The sequence below is a fragment of the Peromyscus eremicus genome, chromosome 1, assembly GCF_949786415.1.
Source record: "Peromyscus eremicus chromosome 1, PerEre_H2_v1, whole genome shotgun sequence".
In the NCBI taxonomy this organism is placed as follows: domain Eukaryota; kingdom Metazoa; phylum Chordata; class Mammalia; order Rodentia; family Cricetidae; genus Peromyscus; species Peromyscus eremicus.
In genome coordinates this window covers 81,892,038-81,916,552 of record NC_081416.1, presented here as the reverse complement: position 1 = coordinate 81,916,552, position 24,515 = coordinate 81,892,038, and the positions used below count along the sequence as shown (strand labels likewise).

Below are 24,515 nucleotides of genomic sequence, written 5' to 3'. Positions count from 1 at the left end.
TGTTGCTAGGAGTTTTAGCTGTGGTCATTCTTGTAGATTCCAGAGAGTTTCCCTGACACCAAGTTTCCCCCAACCCAAAGACGTGCCCCCATCAAGACATCTCTTTCATCACTTCCACCTCTATCCTGCCCCCAACCCACCCAACCTAATCCCTCATGTTCCCATCCTCCCTCCACCCCTGCCCCCAGTTTACCCAGGAGATATCTGCTATTTCCCATTCCAAGGGAAATTCGTGCAGCCATCTTTGGGCCCTCCTTGTTACTTAGCCTCTCTGGGGCTATGGATTGTAGCCTGGTTATCCCCTACTTTATACCTGATATCCACTTATGAGTGAGTACATACCATGTTTGTCTTTCTGGGTCCAGGTTACCTCACTCAGGATGATTTTTTTTTCTAGTTCCATCCATTTGCCTGCAAATTTCATGATGTAATTTTTTTTAACCTCTGAGTGATACTTCATTGTATAAATGTACCACATTTTCTTTATCCATTCTTCAGTTGAGGGACATCTAGATTGTTTCCAGGTTCTGCTATTACAAATAACAATGCTATGAACATAGTTGAGCAAGTGTCCTTGTAGTATGATTGAGCATTCCTTGAGTATATGCCCAAGAGTGGTATAGCTGGGTCCTGAGGTAGATTGATTCCCAATTTTCTGAGAAACTGCCATATCAATTTCCAAAGTGGCTGTACAAGTTTACACTCCCACCAGCAGTGAAAGAGTGTTCCCCTTACTCCACATCCTGTCCAAAAGAAGCTGTCATCAGTGTTTTTTGATCTTAGGTATTCTGACAGGTGTAAGATGGTATCTCAGAGTCATTTTGATTTGTGTTTCCCTAATGGCTAAGGACATTGAACAATTCTGTAAGTGTATCTCGGCCATTGGAGATTCTTCTGTTGAGAATTCTCTTTTTAGATCTGTATGCTGTTTTTTGAGTTATTTGGCGTTTTGATGTCTAGTTTCTTGAGTTCTTTATATATTTTGGAGATCAGCCTTCTGTCATATGTGGGATTAGTGAAGATCTTTTCCCATTCTATAGGCTGCTGTTTTGTCTTACTGACCATGTCCTTGGCCTTAAAGAAGCTTCTCAGTTTCATGAGGTCCCATTTATTAATTATTTATCTCAGTGTCTGTGCTATTGGTGTTATATTCAGAAAGTTGACTTCTGTGCCAATGCATTAAAGACTACTTCCCACTTTCTCTTCTATCAGGTTCAGTGTAACTGGATTTATGTTGAGGTCTTTGATCCACTTGGCCTTGAGTTTTGTGCAGGGTAATAATATGGATCTATTTGCATTCTTCTACATGCACCAATTGTTGAAGATATTTTCTTTTTTTCCGTTGTATAATTTTGGCTTACTTGTCAAAACTCAGGTGTTTGTAGGTGTGTGGATGTGGGGCGTTTACCCAACCACCCCCACAGTTCCCCAGAGTTTTCTTGAGTGCGAGCAGCAGGAAATATTAGATAGAAGGATTTATTGCGGAGAATATCGCGGAGATAAACAAATAGAAAATAAAGGATAGCCTCGAGAGGGCCTGGAACCTATTCCAACGGGCCCCGACTGTCTCGGCCCCAGGGTTTTTATAGAGACGCCAAGGGGTGGAACAAAAGACCTCCTCCCCCAGCACAGCCAAGTGCAGACCATCTCAGACACCTGCACTCAGGCCCGTGGTCTAATCATCCTCTATGCGGACCTGCTGGGTAAAGCCACGAGGAACCCGAGAATGGGCTCCCACAGGTCCCCCTTTCTTAATATATATAAAAAATAACTATTAATGGCGTATAGCAATCTCCATAGCTGTTACACCTCCCAGTATGGGAGTAGAGGATGATAAAGATGGCATTTCTCTTTTGAATTAGGTCCAAGGTGACTACAGCAGTCTTAGCTGCCTCAAGCCCTTTCTAAACCAAAACCTCTTAAGGTGACTACAAACTTAAAGAATCCCTAGCTTCATCATTACCATTAACAGGTTAACATAAATATTGCTATACATAGTCACAGTTCTCTCAATCTTACAACTCAAAGCGAACTCTTAACAGAACCATTTGAATTAGCATATATGGTGCTAAATATAGTTAACAATTTTTTTCCGTCTTACAACTTTAACTCAATCATTTGAATTTTCTTGCTAACAGAACATAGGAAAAACTTCAATGTATTCACATCAAACTTAAATATTTCCTTAACTCCACAAAACCAGGGTGCATTAATATCAATAGGGTAAATATAATTTCTGCAAACATAATTCAACCTCATAACTCCTCCTTTTCTTTATAATTTTTTAAACAATCTGAAACCTAGTTAGAAGAACCCAAACTTATACAATTCCTACAAACCCATATTGAAAAGCAATATTTTCAATCTAACCATGAACACTTTGAAAACTTTTAGCAAAACATCCAAAAGCAGTTTCTTAATAAAACTCTTTACACACTTTAAAAGTAGTCTCTTAGTATACCCCATTTGCATTTCTTACTAACAAAACACGACATTAATCCACTCAAACAATTTTTGAAATTAGACTAAGGAATATTAACTCTCCCTCTTTTCTTTATAATTTTTTAAGCAAAATCTCAAGCCTGGTTAGAAAACCCAAACTTTTCCATTTAAACAGTTCCATTTGTAACACAAAACCAGTCCCAGAAAACAGTTTCTGGGTCATTACTGTAAGTAAACTCAAAATTGTCCCATTGCAGTGAAATCTATTGTTCAGTTCATTAAGTCCTGGAATTCAAATGATAAATTCTGGTACTAGCCTTCCAAATATGAAGAAATCCACAACCAAAACCTTTCTGTAGTTTTATCTCATTTTAAGTTCAAAAAGTTAAAACAAGAAATAAATTCTGGTATCAGGCTTCACTTCCAAATATGAAGAAATCCATAACCAAAACTTTTTGCAGTTAACAATTTTAGTTCAAACAAGCGTCTCTGCAACTTTTGTTCTCATAGACCGACCTTTTTAGGTACAGTAGTATTCTAAACCACACCGTTTTTTTGATGTTAGCTCAGGTTTTTCTGTGTTGCGTTAATTTTCCACGGATCTCAGCTGCGGATGCCTTGTGCTGGTTCTGGCGTCCACCATTCTTAGCTTCTTAGTGGCTTCTGGAGCTTTTGAAAACCGCTCAGACTGCCTACTTTGCAGTCTGCTAGGACACTAACTTCTGTATGTCTCAGGTTCTTTCACCACATACATTAATAGACTCACACTTAACATTTACACTTTTTCACAAACTCACATATAACATTTTTTTGCCTTGCAAAGCATTTAGACTCACATTCAACATTTACATTTTACAAACTCACATAACGTATTAACATCTACTTATTTATACTCCTTAAGGAAACTATAGAACTACTTTAGCAAATATATTTCTCATTACTTATTCATTCCATCTTATTCTTATTTAAACTTACATTTACAACTAGCATCTTTACTTCTTACAAGCTTATTACTACATGTCTTAAGACTACCTTAGATATTTCTTGCAAGCTTATATTCTTAAAGGAACTCTATAGATCTATTTTACAAACTTATTTAGGGCTACCATTAGCATATATTTAACTTAGCAAACACCTAAAGATTTCTTAACACAGATCTAACAAGAGAATTTTTACAAACTCACATATCTTATTTTCATCTTTTTCTATTTCTTACTCTTAATTATTATCACTATCTCTATTAGATTCTCTTAACTAGACAGAAAGTACATACATCATTTCTAAAGTTTAGAGTTTATAGTCAGCTTTGCTATACAACACTGGGATTTAGTGAGTGGTGTTGTTATAGAATTGTGAAAGTTGTTGCTAGGGGACTGTAACCTTCTAAGGATGATGCCACACTCCAAAGTTGCCAGTTCTCTCAGCCGTTCCGGACCGGCAGAGATGCACTGTCAGCAGTAAATGGTTTTTAACTAGAGGCTGTCCCTTCACCCAAATTCATAGTAGTTCCCCTAAGTGCTTCAATTCAGACAAACGTTTCCATTACAGCAGTACTCTTGGTTTGCTCTACCAAAAAACTTCACTTCACGCTGAGGGTGAAATTACCGTATTTAGCTGCTGTAAAGCTCGTCTCCAAATACTGCACAGCTATTAGGTGATATAAAATATTTTTTTAAAGAAGCTAGTAAAGCCACAAGTGGCACAGCTCTGAACTGTATTTAGTATTTTCACTTCATTAGCTTTAACTCCTGATGTTATTAGCAGCTGTAATATTTAGCATTGATTTTTTATAAGGAACTTTCAGGTGAAGCAACTTTTTAAAGACAGATTTTTCTGAAGTTTGTTTCCCATCTATAAAGCAGTCATTTCTTTTTTGAATGCCTGTTTCTTATCCCCTTAATTAGATTTGCAAAGGAATCACTCATTGCAGGCTGTTCAAGAGGTAAATAATTTTTAATTTCACATAAGTTTCTTCATATCTAAGACAACGTTCAGTGTATAAACTGCTTTCCCTTGTTTTCTTAACGATTTTAAAGTGGCTTGTTTGCTCTTAAAGGTAGCTTTTTGTCTTTCAACTACTGTAAAAACTTTGCACAGCTATTAGGGTAAATAAGGCATTTTACCAAAGGAGCCCCAAACCGCGAAGCACCTAGTTCCGTATCCTTTCAATTTTTCATTGGAACTGATACTTAAACTCTTAGATGATTTTCCTCCTTATTCTTTTAAAAGCTGTATTTTAAAGTTTACCATGAACGTATTTTCGAGCTGACAAACGTGTTTCAGGGCAATGTCGCCATCTTTAGTGGAAAAACTACCTTTCCCAGAATGCATTTCTCTTATATCAGTCCATAATAATCAGTCCTATATCAGTCCCTTATATCATTCTCCCATCAGTCATTTCCCATAGTTCTTTTCGGGTCTGAGAGTCAACTGGTTCTCTTTTACCAGACTTGCTTACAAATTCTTGCCCGGGAGGTTTGAACAAAGTTTTTTGCTTTTGCAACGGGAGATTTGAACAAGCATTTTACATTTTCAATTATGGGACATTGGGAGGTTTCTGGTCTCTCCTCAGCTGGCTTTAACAGGTGTCTCTCCTTCATTTGACAATGGCCCCCAAATCAGAACTGTACCTGCCTCGTTAGCGCGCATTGAGGTGGACAATTTCTGATAGCAACTTTCCTTGGGGCTTGTGTTTGCCTTAGCCAGTCAGTGAAAAACAAGATCATTTACAACAGCTTTTCCATAGCTCTTTCGGAGAGATTTTCTCCCACTGATCTATCTCATTTTGCTTGTTCCTTCCTTCCCCAGATGCAGAGCTTTAGGTATCTGTCTGCGGCTCTGTTCCTCTGCTAGCTGCCTTTGGAGGTAGGGGTTTTTTTTCTCTCCCCGAATCTGCCTCAAATTCTAGCAGCTTTTCACAGGTCATGTATTTTCTGGGAAGGTATCTGTCCCTTCTGTTTCTTCGGAGTCTTTTTCCCAGACAGTTCCCATTTTGGTCTCAGTTTATCCCCTCTACCCCAGAAACAGTTTCCAACACTACAGTGGCGGCTTTCCCTGCACCTGAAGGTAGGGTTTTTTTGTCCGTTTGTTTTCGGGGTCTGTGTGGTTTATGTACAGACTGAAAATCTAACAAAGGAGGTTTTTGCCATTTCTAAACTCCCATTAGGACAGGTGTTTTGCCTCATCAGGCCTTCACCTGGCCTAGTCCCCCAGTGGGTTGTATTTGCTTGTCTGGGTGCTCAAGGACAGAGCTTATGCCAGAGACAATCACCCCTTCGGGCTACACTCCCCCTCATCTCACGGGAGTCAGTTGAAACAAAGCTTTTCTCAAAGAGATGCTTTCTCTGACAGAAAAGAAAGCTTCACTCCTGGATAGTTCTCTTCTGCCCTGGCTGGGCTCTTTCCCCAGACAGCATTCTGACTCAGCAGCACAACTGCTTCAGACACCGTTCAGCTTTACTGTTTTCCCAGGAAGGTCCTTTCTCTGATAGGAAAGCTTTTTCTCAGATTTCTTTTTGCAGCTGTGGACCTATCAACCCGGGACTTGTAGGAAAGTGGCTTTAGTTTTGTTTGTTCACTAGCAATCTTCCCCTGGGTCCTGCACCTTCCTGCCTCAGCTCTGTGCTCCAGGAAGTTTCAACTGCAGGAACCCTAGTATCCCCAAAATGCATTTCAGCTCAGAGGCGCTGGCCAGTCACCTCTGAGTTTTTGCTCAGAAGCGAGGATACAATGCTAACAGTTTGCACTGCTTCAGGGGATCTTTGCATTAGAACGATTAGGAGCACCTTTTCATTCTGAAACGCTCAACTCAGAAACAAAACCATTGATGCCCCAGCTCGGCTGTAACTGAAAAGCTTGGCTTTTTTGCTTTTCTCAGGTAAAGTTTCTGGCCCTTTTGGGCTCTCTGTAGCTCTTTACCCACACTCTCCCAAGCGTTTCCCTCAGGGTATTCTGACCCACTGTCTTTTACTAGCTTGAAGAGACAGAGCTTAGAAGAGGTTTTTAGGAACTTGTCCCTGCCTCCTGCATTGCAGGGAGGATTTTTAAAACTTGAAAGAACTTGGAGAGGTTTTGCTGTCTTAAGAGGTTTGTTGTTTTCCCTTTGAGCTAATCACAGGTGGTCCCCATACTAATATCTTCAGGTGATTCTAATTTTTGCCCTTTTGAGAGAAAGTTAAAGGCTTTAGTTTTTAAGTTTAAGATTAAGGCTTTTTAGAGAGATTTCCCCAAAAATTTCCAAGAAAAGCTTTTAGTTTAAGAGAAAGAATTTTTTTTTTTCCCCAAGAGAAAGACCAACTTCTCCCCAAACTTCCCAACTTTAAACTTTGACTTCTTACACCCCCATTTTTGCCTCAGGGAGAAATTACTTTCTCCTGCCGCTTGGACTTTGCATTTCAGCTGTCCCCAGGTCAAAAGCTTCCATAGGAAACTTTTTCTTCCCCAAAAGCTCAGAGAAGAGCTTTTTTACTACCCAAAAAGCCCAAAGAAAGATTTTTTTTCCCAGTTTGCGTTTATATCCCCCAAAGTTAGAAAATTGTAGAGTTTTTCCTGTCTAGTTGCCTTATTTTTTTCTATACAATCTTATACTTCTAAGTTTTTCCTACACTATATTACTATCCTATGCCTTATACTTTTTCAGATAGAAATTGAGAAAGGGATAGAAGATAGAAAATTTTGATAGAAGAGAATTTCGCTGCAGCATCGGACATCCTTCCAGTCCGCTTTCCTTTTCTCTCGAGGATAAAACCCCTGCCTCTCAATAATATATATAAAAATATATATATTTTCCATAACACCGGCATGCCTTATCCACTGGCAGGGCTGAACTCAGCACTTTCGCCAAAAACTCTGTAATAAAACTATTATTTTCCTTTATCTTTAGTCCCTATTACTTTGTCTTTAGTCCCTGTTCATTTGTCCTTTAGTCCCCCCTTTTTTTTAGTCCCCCCTTTTTTTCTTTAGTCCCTTTTTTTCTTTTTTCTTTAGTCCCTGTTCATGGCGCCATTCTGTGAGGCGTTTACCCAACCACCCCCACAGTTCCCCAGAGTTTTCTTGAGTACGAGCAGCAGGAAATATTAGATAGAAGGATTTATTGCGGAGAATATCACGGAGATAAACAAATAGAAAATAAAGGATAGCCTCGAGAGGGCCTGGAACCTATTCCAACGGGCCCCGACTGTCTCGGCCCCAGGGTTTTTATAGAGACGCCAAGGGGTGGAGCAAAAGACCTCCTCCCCCAGCACAGCCAAGTGCAGACCATCTCAGACACCTGCACTCAGGCCCGTGGTCTAATCATCCTCTATGCGGACCTGCTGGGTAAAGCCACGAGGAACCCGAGAATGGGCTCCCACATTTGGATTTATGTCAGGGTCTTTGATTTGATTCCATTAATCCACCTGTCTGTTTTTATGCCTACACCAGGCTGTTTTTATTACTATAGCTCTATAGTAGAGCTTGAAGTCAGGGATGGTGATACCTCCAGAGGTTGTTTTATTGTACAGGATTCTTTTGGCTATCCTGGGTTTTTTGTTTTTCCAAATGAAGTTGAATATTGTTCTTTCTAGGTCTGTGAAGAATTGTGTTGGGATTTTGGTGGGGATTGCATTGAATCTGTAGATTGCTTTTAGTAAGATTGCCATTTTTATTAAGTTAATCCTACCAATCCATGTTCATGGGAAATCTTTCTATATTCTGATATCTTCTTAAATTTCTTTCTTCAAAGACTTAAAGTTCTTGTCATACAGGTCTTTCACTTGTTTTGTTAGAGCTACCCCAATATTTTATGTTATTTGTGGCTATTATAAAGGGTGTTGTTTCCCTGACTTCTTTCTCAGCCCATTTATCATTTGTATATAGGAGGGATACTGAATTTTTTGAGTTAATCTTGTATCTAGCCACATTACTGAAGGTGTTTATCAGCCGTAGGAGTTCTCTGGTAAAATTCTTGGGGTCACTCATGTATACTGTCATAATCATCTGCAAATAGCCAAAGTTTGACTTCTTCCTTTCCAATTTGTATCTGCTTGATCTCCTTTTGTTGTCTTATTGTTCTAGATAGAACTTGAATAGATATGGAGAGATTGGACAGTCTTGTCTTGTTCCTGATTTTAGTGTAATTGCTTTGAGTTTCTTTCCATTTAATTTGATGTTGGCTGTTGGCTTGCTGTATATTGCTTTTATTATGTTTAAGTATGTTCCTTGTATCTCTGATCTCTCCAAGACCTTTATCATGAACAGGTGTCAGATTTTGCCAAAGGCTTTTTCAGCATCTAATGAGATGATCATGTGGTTTGTTTTCTTTTGTTTGTTTATATGGTGGATTACATTGACAGATTTTCGTATGTTGAACCATCCCTGCATCTCTGGCATGAAGCCTACTTGGTCATGGTGGATGATTTTTTTTAATGTGTTCTTGGATTTGGTTTGCCAGTATTATACTATTTTTACATCAATGTTCATGAGGGAGATTTGTCTGTGATTCTCTTTCTTTGTTGCATCTTTGTGTGGTTTGGGTACCAGGGTAACTGATGATTGGTTCTGTTTCCTTAGGGGCTATAGGTCTATTTAAATTGTTTGTCTGGTCTTGATTTAATTTTGGTATGTGGTACCTATCAAGAAAATTGTCCATTTCTTTTAGATTTTCTAATTTTGTGGAGTACAAGTGTTTGAAGTATGACCTAATGATTCTCTGGATTTTCTCAGTGTCTGTTGTTGTATCCCCCTTTTCATTTTTGATTTTGTTAATTTGGATATTCTTTCTCTGCCTTTTAGTTAGTTTGGATAAGGGTTTGTCTATCTTGTTGGTTTTCTCAAAGAACCAACTCTTTTGTTTCATTGATTCTTTGTATTGTTCTCTTTGTTTCTATTTTGTTGATTTCAGCCCAGAGTTTAATTATTTCCTGTCATCTACTCCTCCTGGGTGAATTTTCTGCTTTTTGTTCTGGAGTTTTCAGGTGTGCTGTTAAGCAGCTAGTGTGGGATTTCTCCAAATTCTTTATGTTGGTACTTAGTGCTATGAACTTTCCTCTTAGCACTGCTTTTATAGTGTCCCATATGTTTGGGTATGTTATGGATTCATTTTCATTGAATTCTAGGAAGTCTTTAATTTCTTTTTTTATATTTTCCTTGACCCGTTGGTAATTCAGTTGAGATTTGTTCAGTTTCCACGAGTTTTTAGGCTTTCTGTAGTTTGTGTTGTTGTTGAACGCTAACCCATGGTGATCTGATAAGATATAGGGGGGTTATTCCAATTTTTTTGTATCTGTTAAGATTTGATTTGTAACCAAGTGTGTGGTCAGTTTTAGAGAAGATTCCATGAGATGCTGAGAAGGAGGTATATTCTTTTGTGTTAGGGTGGAATGTTCTGTAGAAGGTCTGTTAGTTCCCTTATTTCTCTGTTAAGTTTCTGCCTGGCAGACTTGTCCATTGGTGAGTGGAGTGTTGAAGTCTCCCACTATTAGTGTGTGGGGTTTGATGTATGATTTAAGCTTTAATAATGTTTCACTTAAAAATGTGGGTGCCCTTGTATTTGGGGCACAGATGTTCAGAATTGAAACTTCATCTTGATGGATTTTTCCTTTGATGAATATGAAATGTCCTTCTCCATCTCTTTTGATTAAATTTAGTTTGAAGTCTATTTTGTTAGATATTAGGATAAGTACACCAGCTTGCACCTTAGGGCTATGTGATTGGAAAATCCTTTCCCAACCCTTTACTCTAAGGTAGTGTCTATCTTTGAAGTTGAGGTGTGTTTCTTGTATGCAGCTGAAGGGTAGATCCTATTTACATATCCATTCTGTTGGCCTATGTCTTTTTACTGGCAAATTGAGTCTGTCATTGTTAATTCCTGTTATTTTTTTTGTTTTGGTGGTAGTGGTAGTAGAGTGTGTGTGTGTGTGTGTGTGTGTGTGTGCGCGCGCGCGTGCATGTGCGTGTGTGTGTGTGTGTGTGTGCGTGTGTGTGTGTGTGTGTGTGTGTGTGTGTGTGTGTGTGTGTGTCCTTTCTTTGAGTTTTGCTGGTGTAAAATTATAGATTTTTCATGGGTGTACCTAACTTCCTTGGGTTGGAGTTTTCCTTCTAGTACTTTTTATAGGGCTGGATTTGTGGATAGGTATTGTTTAAATCTGATTTTGTCATGAAATATCTTGTTTTCTCTGTCTGTGGTGACTGAAAATTTTGCTGGGCATATTAGTCTAGGCTGGCATCCATGGTCTCTTAGTATCTGCAAAACATCTGTCCAGGACCTTCTGGCTTTTATAGTCTCCATTGAGAAGTTGGGTGTAATTCTAATAGGTCTGCCTTTATATGTTACTTGGTCTTTTTCCTTTGCAGCTCTTAATATTCTTTCTTTATTCTGTATGTTTACTATTTTGATTATTATGTGACAAGGGGACTTTTTTTTTGGTCCAGTCTCTTTAGTGTTCTGTAAGCTTCTTGTATTTTTATGGCATATCCTTCTTTAGGTTGGGAAAGTTTTCATCTTTGGTTTTGTTGACTATATTTTCTGTGCCTTTGAGGATTCTTCTCCTTCTATCCCTATTATTCTTAGGTTTGGTCTTTTCATGGTGTCCCAGATTTCCTGGATGTTTTGTGTTAAGAATTTATTGGATTTAATATTTTCTTTGACCAATAAATCTATTTCCTCTATTGCATCTTCAACACTTGAGATTCTCTCTTCCATCTCTTGTATTCTGTTGGTGATAGTTGCAGCTTTAGTTCCTGTTCTCTTACCCAGATTTTCCATTTCCAGAATTCCCTTGGTTTGTGTTTTCTTTATTGCCTCTATTTCAATTTTCAGGTCTTGAACCATTTCCTTTACCTATTTGATTGTTTTTTTTTTCTTGGATTTCTTAAAGGGATTTATTGATTTATTCCAATTTTTTGTTTATCTTTTCCTCCATTTATTTAAAGGATTTTTTCATTTCCTCTTTAAGGGCCTCTGTCATCATCATAAAGTTTCTTTTAAGGTCATTTTCTTATGCTTTAGCTGCATTGGAATGTTCAGGTCTTGCTGTTGTAAGATCACTGGGTTCTGGTGGTGCCATATTGCCCTTTCTGTTGTTGAATGTATTCTTACACTGGCATTTATAGGTCTGGGTTTGGGATGATTATAGCTCTGGGTGTTGATTCTTGTGTTGTCTTTGTTGGAAGGGTATTTTGTTCCTTTATTATCTGTTTCTTTATTGTCTTTTGTCCTGAATGCACAAGGGTTCTGGTGATTGGCAGGTTTTCGTGTCCATTACGATTTTCTCAGGTGAGGTTTGTCAGGGGTTGGGTGCCTAGATCCAGAGAATCCTTCTGTTCTTCTGACTGATATGGGCTGTACCTGTGCCTGTGGAATCTATTTTTCCAGCTGGTATGGGTTGTGCCTGTGCCTATGTAGACTGCTGTTTTTCCAGCTGGTGTGGGTTGTATCTGTGCCTCTGTAGTCTGCTGCGGTTTCGAGGGAGGGCTGGCCATGGAAAGGATGATTAGTAGGTGGGATTGGGTGGTGGAGTGGGTCTTGGGGGAACAGAATCCAGAGGGTGGTCGTGGTGTAGCTTAGAGGCAGGTCTCCCCCCTGTTGGCAGGCAGCTGGGGACTGCACCAGAGCATCTGAATTCCACCAGAGTTGGGGGCAGGGCTCAGCTGCCTTGCTGGTACTGAGATGGGAGCGGGGCATGGAATAAGTCCAGGGGTTTAGGATCTGGAGGTCGTGGCAGTTCAGCTGGGAGGCCAATAATTCACCTGTTCTTCCAACTGGTGTGGGTTGTGCCTGTGCCTACAGAGTCTGCTGGGGTTGTGGGGGCCAGCTGGCCACTGGGAGGATGATCTGGTGGTTGGAGTTGGGCAGCAGATTGGGTCTTGGGGAAAGAGAATCCAGTGGGTGGCTGTGGTGGTGCAGCCTGGAGGCAGGTCTCTCACCTGCTGGCTGGCTGCTGAGGACTTTTCTTCCAACTGATAGGGGTTGTGCCTGTGCCTATGGAGTCTGCTGGAGTTTGGGGGAATGGCTGGCCACTGGGAGGATGATCAAGTGGTGGGGTTGGGCGGCAGTGGAAATAAAACTCAATTGGTGGTGGCGGCAGTTGTGGTGCAGCCTGGAGGTGGTTCTCTTACGTGCTGGCTGGCTGCTGGGGACTTGCCGCTTGCCAGTTTTATTAATGTTAATATTTTACTTTTGGGAAGAGACAAATACATTCAGCCAAGGAAATGTCTTTTATGTCAAATCTGTGGTAGGTTCTGTAGGTTGCAAGCTAAAGATTATTTGCATTTCCTTCATCATATGTCTGAGTTACTCTTTAATCTGTTTTATTTGACCATGAGTTTTCTCACACAGGGTATATCAGGGAAGGATTCCTGGCAGTACAGCATGCCGTGGATAAGAGCATTATGTTATATCATGAAATCAGTGCTGGGAAAAAGCTATTTGATGAAACTAACATTCTCATACAGAGATTTCCATACCCAGCTCATCCTCAGGATAAATTACTTTGGATCTCCAGTCCTTTCATCCCTTTGATGTTCATAATTATGTTCTCTTCCATTGTTCTTTCCATCACACGATCCATTGTGTTTGAAAAGGAAAAAAGATTAAAGGTAATATCACTTACTTTGTGATAGTTTCTGTTTTAAAAAGTACATATTATATATATATATATATATTTATGTATGCATGTGCACACACAGCCTGTGGATATCTTTTGGAAAGTTAATTCCCTCCTTCTATATATTCAGAATTTCTGAATATTGGTTATATTCTAACAGAGCAGCAAGAGACACAAATACAGAAGAGCGAGTCTTGATGATATCAACTTCACAAGCTAGAAAACTTCAGAGACAAATTTAAACAGGAAAGCAACATAGAAGAAAACCTGAAGTCAAGGAGGAGGACAAAAATATTACTAGATGAACTTGAAGTCTTTTATACTTAGAGCAGCAATGAATTTCAAATACAGTCTGGTTCAGGGATAAATTAACATCAGTCCCAACACTACTGGTCTGTTAACATCAGTATCCATTTACTTTCACAATGTTCAAGTTTTCAACAAGAACAAAAAAAGTTACTAAACAAATGAAAAATCAACAAACAGTAAAACAATCAAAAAAAAGTTGATCATGAGTAGTAGACTTAGATAAGACACAGATGTTGGACATAGGTAGGGGAAATCTCACAAAGCCCCACCCCTAGATGAAGAGTCACATTCAATCAAATGGCTGCTGAGATAAAGTCAGTTCTTTTCCAGGAAGAAGCCTCCTGCTAGGTTATCCAGTCCCATGTGGTCTGCCCTAGACATCTGTACATCTGAGGAACAAGTGAATGGACTCAGTAGGGGGTGTGTGTGTGTGCTTACATGGCAACAAAAATTAAAGAAGTAGTCATGAATTTCAGGAAATGGGTGTTGGACACATTAGGAGCTGGAGGAGGAAGAAAGGGGATGAAAATGATATAAATACAGTATTCATATATGAAATTCTCAAGAAATTTAAAAATACATAGTTGTTGGACATATCAGACAGGTATTTTAACTGTGATTAATATTCTAAAGACTGTAAGTGTTGAATTATCCAAAATTCTTGGGGTTTTGTGGGTGTTTTTTTGCATTTTTATTTAGTTTATCTACCTACCCACATGCGCCATGGCATGTATAGAAGTCTGCAGACAACTTGCAAGAGTCAATTCTCTCTATCATGTGCTTATTATGGATCACATTGAGGTTGTTAGGCTTTGTCAGGCATGGCAACAGGCACCTTTGCCTGCTGAGCCATCTCTGCAGCCCCAGAATTCGTTATAGCAATCTTAATTTCTGAGATTCACTGGAATCATGGCGTTCATATATAGTTGTACTTAAAATGTGCCTTTGTTGCAGTATGGTAAAGATACAGAGGTGGTCAAAGTACACTACATACTTGAATGAAAACAGCCTATGTATTCCCATAAATGAAATTTTCAAAAGAAAACATTCCAACAGTACTTAGGAGTGCCTTTATCAGGTTTATCCATTGTGGTGATATTTTATTTGTGTACCCCAATAAAACTTATCTGGGGATCAGAGAGCAGAGCCAGCTACCAAATTAGACATAGAAATCAGGCATGGTGGCACACACTTTTAATCCTATCACTCAGGGGGCAGAGATCCATCTGGATCTCTGAGTTCAAGGCCACACTGGGAACAGAGCCAGGCATGGTGGCACACCTTTAATCATAGCACTTGAGATCTCATGTCTTTGCTTGGGAAGGACACAGGCCTTTAATTCCAGGAAGTGATGGCAGGAAGCAGAAAGGTATGTAAGGCCTGAGGACCAGGAACTAGAGGCTTTTTAAGCAGTTCAGCTGAGATCCATTTGGGTGAGGACTCGGAGGCTTTCAGTCTGAGGAAACAAGGTTAGCTGAGGAGTTGTCAAGGTGAGGTTGGCTGTGGCTTGTTCTGCTTCTTTGATCTTTCAGCTTTCACCCCAATACCTGGCTCCAGGTTTTTCAATTAATAAGAACTTTTAAGATTCATGTTACAATCTATAGATAAGTAAAATAAGGAAAGAACTAGAAAAAATGAACTCAAGACAGTTGAGATTACAAAAACTGAAATGTAGAGAGAAAAATGTAAAATTTCAGAAGAAAGCATCCAAAAAGTAAAGGAACAATATCAAATGATATAACACATATAATTGCATTCCTAAAAATGAGAAAATAAAAAGAATTAAAAATACTGGGAGAATTTCCCAAAATTGGTAACGTTTTAAAATGCAGATGCAAGGAACTCAGAGAACACAAAGATAAACATTACATAAAGGTAAGTGTGCACACACCTGTACACAGACACACACACACACACACACACACACACACACACACACACAGGCACGCATGCACACTGGCTTATTATAGTCAAATTTCTAAAGACTAAAAGCACAGAAAAAAAATCTTGAAAGCAAATACCAGTAGGGGAAAAAGCTACATAGATGCCTTTCTCTTAATATCCTGGAAGTAAAGCTTTTATAGGGGCTATTTATCTTAGTGCTGGATGATTTAATTTGAAGGCCAGTGAGATGGTTTGTTAGATAAAAGAGCTTACTGCACAAGCTTGATGACCTGAGTTCAATCTTCAGATCCCACAGTGGAAGGAGGGAGCCTGCCCAATGGGTGGTTTCCCATGCCTGCTCTTAGTGCTCTTGGGGACTTTGTTAGATAGTCTCCAGCTCTTGGGAGCATTATCACTCAAGTAGCATAACTTTATTCAAAACACACACACACACACACACACACACACACACACACACACACACACACACACACACATTTTTTCCTTACAAAAGGAGAAGGGGGTAAGAGGAATAAATGACACTAAGCATGTATGAAAAAGCCCTTAAAATAATTTGAAATTGTTTTTATTTTGTAAATCCCAGATTTAGAATTGAAATAGATTTCTGAACTCAGAAAAAAATATATATTAAGAGAAATGCTGACCTTACTGAATAAATTTTGATAGACTTCTAAGCCTTGGTTTTTTTTCTCATTCTTAAAATGGAGATAATATTAACCATTTTTATAGCATTTGTAGTAAAAAAAAATTTAAGAATGATGTGTGAAAGCACTATGAAATGCCAGACATATAAAATGCTTATTTTATGTTGACTGTCCTACAGGAATACCAGCTCATAATTGGGCTTAGAAATTGGATCATCTGGGCTGGCTATTTCTTCACGTTTTTCCCTTTATATGTCATCATTATCCTTTTGATATGTGCACTACTGTTTGTCCAGGCAAGTATCCAGTTTCACGTTGTCCAACAGACATAAAATTAATCACATATATGTTATTAAAACTACCTACTAAAATTTTTTTTAAACATAGGAGAAACAGGAAACATTCTTTTAATGATATATTTAGCTCAACTATTTACAAAATATTTTTTACCATGTATCCATTTTTAAAATAATGTTTATTCTTATTTTTATTGTTTTCAAAATCTAGTGTGTTTTATGCTACTATACATCCCAATTCTGACATTAAGTTTTTATAGGAAATACATAATCTATTTTGAGCAGTATTGTATTTTTTAATTTAAAATGTCTTTTAAAAAATAAAATAGAGTTCCATATTCATCCTAGCTGTATTTCAAGTGTACTGTAAGTACACATGGCAAATTACTACTCCAGCAAGCAGGTGAGTTTCAATGGGTTGAGTCTGCCACATAGTCCAGTGAAAAGAGAGATATCATGCTATGGACTTACTGTTCCCAGGCTTACAGTAAAATAAAATGGTTTTTTGGTTGGTTGGTTGTTTTTTTGTTTGTTTGTTTGTTTGTTTGTTTGTTTGTTTCTTTCTTTCTTTCTTTCTTTCTTTCTTTCTTTCTTTCTTTCTTTCTTTCTTTCTTTTTGACCCTATTAGAAAACTCAGATGCTGCTGAGTCTCTCGGCAAGATGATAACTTCCTGTCTTTTGAGTCCCACCAGCTGGGTAGTGTAATCTGTTTCACTAGGGACCATACTTTTGTCTCTTTCCTTGTGTTTACATGACCTTGGTTATAGCATACCTTATCTGATGTCTTGATTGCTTTATTGCAGATTGTAGAGGAGCCGATCCTTCGATACAGTGACTGCAGTTTCATCTTTGTCTTTCTTACATGTTATGCCATCGCGTCCATATGCTTTGCCTTTATGGTTAGCACATTCTTCAATAAAAGTAAGTCTGTATTTGCAGTTATCTCTAGCTAGCTAGAAGCACTGCCTTGCATTCAAACATAGAAAGTCAATCATACATGAAACAATTTGACAGAAATTAGAACATTAAAAATGAATGTGCCCCAGTGTACATATAAAGAAGATATAAAATGGTGGCATTAGAACTGAGCAGTGCTTCTGTAGAACTTGATTTAAATTGCTACTGAAAGCAAGTACTTCCATATAGCAAGACACTAGTAATCGGTTCTTTGTGAAAACTCACATAAGAATAATAGGTGTCTTCAAATAATACCAAATAGTTGAATTAGACATTCTATAGAAATATATTTAAACAACTCACAGGTAGGTAAGGGAAACAGAGGTATTAAAATAGTATATTTAGTGGCAGAAGAATCAAAATAGTAGCAGACTTAAGCTCCCCATATCAGTAATACCTTAAGTGTTAATCTTCTGAATACCAAAATTATAAAACATAGCCTTGATGGATTATCACTGTGTCCAACTTGTTTAGGATATGATTTTTTAAAAAACTTCATTGATACATTTATCTAACTATTCTTTATTAATAAAAAATCAGGAGTCAGATATTGGGGTAAGAATCTGATCAGAGAAGATGCAGAGAAGCCACCAGTGACCTCCTACCTCTTCCATTCCTTCCTCCAAAAGGGCTGAGATCCTCACTAAGCTCTGCCTTACTACCTCCTCAGTTCTCCAAAACTTGTATGGTTAACTTTGGTCAGCTAGTGGCTAGCTTCACCTTCTGATTCAAAACAAACTTTATTGTCAGAATGCAATCAAAATATAACACAACATTCCCACATTTTTGTCTAAATAAAAAGGGAAGGTTTTTAACTCGGACATAGTAAAACTATATACAGTAAGTACAATAATTATATACAAATATATACAGGTAAGAATTACATTAACTAATGTCCAGTCCTTTTGCATTTGGCAAATTCAGAGAAAATACTCCATTATCTATCCTATATTGGTGAGTCCACAGTATTGTATCTAATTCACTTTCTATCCTAACTTGTATCACCAACCCCAAACTATCTTTTTTTGTCTCTCAACCTTATATGCTTTACACCTCTTTTGTGAGTTTCTTTTCTAAATTTGATAACAAGGAAAACTATAACATAACTATCTAGTCTTCAACTCCATCAAAAACCTGAGAAGGATATATTACCTGAGTAAACAGGAAGTGCAGAGCAAGCAACTTCCAAAATTAAGAAATGACATAAACAACAGGCTGCTGGGACAGTTACCAAGGTTCCTCTGAAATGTTGAGGCATCCATCTTCAACCTGCAGGCATAGAACAACTGACAGACCTTCCTGTGAATCAGGAATTTTGAAGGAGTGTTCCACCTTGTCTTGGCAGAGTTCAACAGTTGCTTTCTTTTGTGTCCTGCTTGTCCAACCTGGACAGCATACTGTCATCAGTCAAGGCAAGGTCAATTTCTTGCCCAGTGTCCAACTTTTGCCACAAAGAAAGCAAACACCATATGGAGTTTCTTTAATGCCCATCATTGTCTCTGAAGTAGTTGGTGCTGCCAGGAGCAGACAAATCTCATTGCTATAAAAAAAACCCTTATATTATTAAAACATCTTAAATGTCATATTCTATAGCTCTCTGAAGTGTTTGAAGATCACATATCCAGCAAAAATGTATCTCTGTTTGACCTTGAAAACATACCCAACATGACTACAAGTTTGATTGTAATAGGTGACTAACTACTAATCTGCATTTCTTTATTATCCTAAATAGTTTATAATAATAACTTTTAAGAACTAGAAATTTGCATTATATTGTTAAATGAGCTTCATAGGTACAATACCTTAAACAAGAGTAGAAACATATGTACAGTATGTTCTAACAAAAATAACTTTAAGTTTGTATCAATATACAAAAATATCTTAAACAAGAATAGAAATATATATACACTATAACAAAAATAACCTCAAATTTGTATCAATGTACAAAAATCCATACCAATGTAAAATATTTAAGATTAGTAGTTGCTTTTTTGGTTTAAAAATAGACTCAATAATCTCCTGTTTTATCCTATCATTTCTATATCCCCCTTTTTTCTTTTCAAAACAAGATCCCTGAATCTAATCTCCGATGTTTAGCTTTTTCCCTGACCATTCCCAATAACAACTTGTTATCAAACCTCCTAAATGATGACAGATATCCATAACCACCCACTGAATGACCAAAAAACACCCACCCCACCTCTTGGGAATGTGGAGTATTGTGTTCTTAAAATTCCTTCCTGTTGTCTAGTGGTAATGGCATTTCTAGGGTACCCTGAGAAAATTGAGATACTAGTCAAGTCCTGGGAGAGCTAGCTGCATCATTTGTTGCCAGTCTCCATGTAAAGGGAAAGTGGAGGGCTTATCTTAAATCCTGGCTGAAATAGTGCATGAGGCTGGACTATCTCAGCTAGCCACCTTGAAATTGTACTAAGCAGTTTATAGTCCAAAGCCAATCTTTGGGTGGTGTTTGTCAGCTTAGTGGTGTTACCATAGTCCAGATAGAATTCATTATGGGGCCCCATCCTCATTTGGAGACTTCAGAGGTCACTGTTAGGAATGGTCATGGTTCACTGCAAAAAATTTAAACATTTTAAATGTCATATGCAGTAGATCTCAAAGAGGTTAAAGGACCACAATTTGTTACATACATCCAGAGTACGAAAACTTAATTTAATTACTTGATAGAGACTCAAACCCAAAATCATGTACAGGTAGCTAGATAAAGCCTTTTTCTAGAATTAGTTAGTTCTCTATATGACCATTAATATCATGACAAAAAGTTTAAAATATATTAATTTTATAAATTTTGAGATAATATTTATACCTTAAAAGTGTTTTAAAGAGTCAAAATAAAACCAAAGAATTATGAGTTAAGTGGCAATAGAATAGTCCCTTAACTTTAGTTTTTCTTCTGTTCCATATCAAGTGGCCTTATGGCATGAGACAGAAATTTTGGATTTTCCTTTAACAAGCATGCTTCGGTTTGGAGAAGGAGAGAGCCATGCTCCAACTCCAAAACCAGCTTTAATTTTTAATTGAACTGGGACTACAAAAAGACCATATGCCTTATAGTCTGTAGAGAACAGCAGAAAAAATTTTGGAAGATTTATGAAATTTTATCCTGTTGGAAATGTGCTATACCATTAGGCCAATTTACTCTTTTTCTCAGAACATTTTTCTGGATGATTCGTCCTTCTTCTTCTTCAGATGTCTTATTTATTCAGTGGTCTTCAGATTCCTTAGTTGGATGCCTTCATTCTCCTGGAAAAACAAAAACAAAACCTTGCCCCAACCCTAACTTTGAGGAGTTTCCCTTTTTTGCAAGTTATATCTGATCAAATGAAAAGCATTTGTTAGACTTATTGTTAAACAAGATTGAATGGTCACACTGTTTAATGAACTATTACCTCTTCTAATCAAGAGGTTTCTTCTGTTTGAAGCTAATCTTTAACAATTTTGATTGTACCCAGTCTTTCTTCTCCTGTACTTCCCCAACATAACGCATATCCTAGTTTCCATTCTGAGGTCCACACATCTTTAAAGCATATAGGCTGATTTAATTCAGCAATTTTTTTTCTATTATCCAATGTCTCTCCAAAGCTGCTGTTCCCTTTTCATTAGCATTTAAAAATGTAAAGTTAATAAAGCATTATGCAGTCACACTCTGGGGGTCTTTATTACACCTTTATGTTTATTAAGCATATCTTTTAGAATGTGGTTAGATCTTTCTGTAACTGCTTGCCCTGTAGGATTATGTGGTATACCTGTAATATGCTTTATGTTATAATATACAAAAAACTGTTTCATTTTACTAGAGACATTTGCTGGAGCATTGTCAGTCTTAATTTGTACAGGTTTCCTCATGATGGCCATAACTTCTAATAAATGTGTAATTACAGAATCAGTCTTTTCAGAACTCAAAGCAGTTGCCCATTAAAATCCTGAATGTGTATCTATGGTATGGTGTACATATTTTAATTTTCCAAAATGAAACACATGTCCATTTGCCAAATTTCATTACTTTGAGTACCCTTTGGGTTATTTCCTGAAGGTGGTGGAGTTTGGTTAGACAAAGAACAAGTAGGACATTTCCTTATAATTTCCTTGGCTTGTTGCTAAGTGATGGAAAAATCTTTTTTCAAACCCTTGCTATTAACATGAATATCTTATGAAATTCTGAGGCTTCTAGCACATTTCCTACCAATAGCTGATCAATTTTATCATTATCTTATGCTAGAGTACCTGTAGATCCATATGGGATCTGTTATGTATTATAATACAAAGGATGATTTCTATTTCTGATAATTTCTTGTAATTGAATAAATAACAAAGTTAATTCTGAATCATCTGGAATAAGTTCAGCAGTTTCAATATGTAAAACAACTCTTTCTGCATATTGAGAATAAGTAACTATATAAAGAGGTTCTAGAAAATCTAATAATACCATGAGAATGGCATACAATTCTAACTTTTGAACAGACTCATAAAGGCTTTTAGACATTTTACTTAAGTGTCCTAATTTATAACGTGCCTTTCCTCATTTGTTTGCATCAACATAGAATGTAGGGGCTCCAGAAATAGGTATTACCTGTACAATGTAAGGAAGGATCCAATTAGTTCTCTTTATAAATTGAAGTCTCTTGCTTTGGGGATATTTGTTGCTAATCTCTCCCAAAAAAAATTACTGAAAGTTATTTACCAATGTTCATTTTCTGTCCATAATGAGGAAATTTCAACATTAGCAAAAGCTAATTTCCACTGGCTCTATTCCTGCTAATTGATGAAGTCTTAATTTTCCTTTCAGAATTAATTCCAAAACCTTTTTTCTACATAGGTCTTTAATTTTTTACTGTTTGTGTGGTAAAAACATTCATTCTAAGATTCTAAGATATTATCTTTTCTATGCATTATAATTTCTGTAGGGGAATGGCTAGATGTAAAATGTACAATAACCAGAATACAATCAAACTTTGGATCCAAATGATCCACGTGTGCACCCTGTAATTTGTTTTTTTCCAAAGCCAATTCTCTCTCAGCTTCAGCTGATAAATTTCTTGGACTATTTAAGTTCTTATCACCCTGTAATGTTTGAAATAAACTATTTAGTTTTTGAGTAATTGTGAACTCAATTCTTGTGAATACAATTGTGGACTGTAGCCAGTTAATATCTCCCAGCAATTTTTGAAAATCATTAAAAGTTCATACTTGATCTCTCCTGATTTATACTTTCTCTGTTTGAATTTTTTGTAAAACTATCTTATATCCTAGGTAATTAATAGAATCTCCTCTTTGTATTTTTTCAGGAATGATTTGAATCCCCAACAAAGCAAAATTTTCTGTACTTCTTCAAACATTTTCTCTAAGGTGTCTGAATCTGAATCAGTTAGTAAGATATTCCTGTAACTGTAAATTATAGATTGAGAAAACTGATTACAAATTATTTCCAGTGGCTGTTGAACAAAATACTGACACATGGTAGGGCTGTTTAACATTCCTTGTGGAAGGATTTTCCATTGATATCTTTTAACAGGCTGGGAATTATTACAAGTAAGCACTAGAAGGCAATTTTTTCTCTATCCTGTTCTTGCAAAGGTATAGTTTAAAAAAGCAGTCTTTTAAGTCAGTCACTATAATAGACCATCCTTTAGGTAATAGAGAAGGCAATGGAATTCCAGGCTGTAATGAGCACATTGGCTGAATCACCGTATTAATAGCTCTTAGATCTCTTACCATTCTCCATTTTCCAGATTTCTTTTTAATGACAAATATAGGAGAATTTCAAAGACTGGTTGATTGTTCAATATGTTGAACATTTAGCTGTTCCTGTACCAACTGTTCTAAGGCCTGTAATATGGTGATATATTGTATGCCCCAGTAAAGCTTACCTGGGGATCAGAGGACAGAACCAACCAATAAATTAGACATAGAGGTCAGGCAGTGGTGGCACACACCTCTAATCCTATCACTCCAGAGGCAGAGATCCATCTGGATCTCTGTGAGTTCAAGGCCATGAGAGAAACAGAAATAGGCAGTGGTGACACATGCCTTTAATCCCAGGAAGTAACATGGCAGGACACAGAAAGGTATATAAGGCATGAGGAAACAGGAGCTCACTTTCTTTAGATTTGGAATTTCATAGATGTAAGAGCTTGTGGCTGGCTTGTTCTGCTTCTCTGATCTTTCAGCATTCACCCCAATATCTGGCTCAGGATTTTTTGTTATAAGACCTTTTAAGATTCGTGTTACATTCATGTTACACTGTAATTTTTCTGATATCAAAGGCCATTTTTCCACCCAGACAGGTTTGTCAGTTAACCATTTTAAAGATAAGAGTTATTGGTACCTTTGAAAGATAAGCACCCGTTGTGCCCTGTTTATATACAACCTGAATGTTTGGTGACTGTTCTTTATAATACCTTTTAATATTTTTCTCAGAAGCATATGTTAGTTTATGGTTTGTTTCTTAGATTGAAGGAATGTTAATCTGGGTATTGCTGTAACAAATCATGTCTACATAAATTCATTGCTATGTTAGCCACATATGGCTTTAATTTTCTTTTCTGTCCTTCCAACCCTATATATTTGACCCACCTTGTGCTTTGTTTTACTTGAGATAATGTTCCAATCCCGAAAAGATGAGCATTTACCTCCTGAAGAGGCCAATTTGGATATCACAATTTTGATGCAATTATTATTCCATCTGCCCCTGTGTCTACCAAACTCCCAATTACAATGCTGTTTATTTCTATTTTTAACTTTGGGCTTTGGTCATTTATAGAAGTTTACCAAAATATTTGCCTTATGATTTCTTCTGAATTTTTTGTTTTATCTTCTAAAGCTGTTCTGTCATCCAGAGTAGTATGGTTTTTCATAACAGGTGTTAAGTCTTTTAATTGTTCTGTGAAGGAGTTTCCCCAATGTTGACAGGTAATGACTAAACCATATTTGATATGGGGGCCTGCTAGAGGCCCCTTTTGTCATTTTCTGATGGCAAAGGGTTACCTTGTCTACCTCATGTTGATCTGCATTCATTAGTCCAATGTCGGCCTTTGCCATACCTTCTGTGTAGTCCAGAAGGCTGTGTCCTTCTGTTTGTATTCTCTCTAGAAAAAGCATTGTTCCTAGGAATACCTTGTCTGCAATCCCTTTTCAGATAACCTGCCTGGTTTACCACAATTAAAACATCTAACCTTTTGATTTTCTTGAAATTTTTAGAAGTCACTTCTATCCAAGTATCATCATAAGTGTGAGATCCAATATCAGCTGTATTTCTAATCCATTCATCTATGGGTGCTGATCTTGCCTTTAAAGGTCTGATCACCATTTTACATTCTGAATTAGCATTTTCAAAAGCCAAAGATTTTCTGGACGACGGT

The 24,515-nt window shown here is 37.3% G+C and overlaps 1 protein-coding gene across 1 annotated transcript in view; it reads left to right on the top strand.

The window, feature by feature from the left end:
• The window catches only part of LOC131914950 (phospholipid-transporting ATPase ABCA3-like), a 137,561-nt gene that overhangs the window by 33,739 nt on the left and 79,307 nt on the right, over nt 1-24,515 (top strand). Inside the window, exons 6-8 of the mRNA XM_059267766.1 lie at nt 12,758-13,017; nt 16,063-16,173; nt 16,983-17,100. Coding sequence (XP_059123749.1) covers nt 12,758-13,017; nt 16,063-16,173; nt 16,983-17,100 — 489 coding nt within the window. The remainder of the gene's footprint in view (nt 1-12,757; nt 13,018-16,062; nt 16,174-16,982; nt 17,101-24,515) is intronic.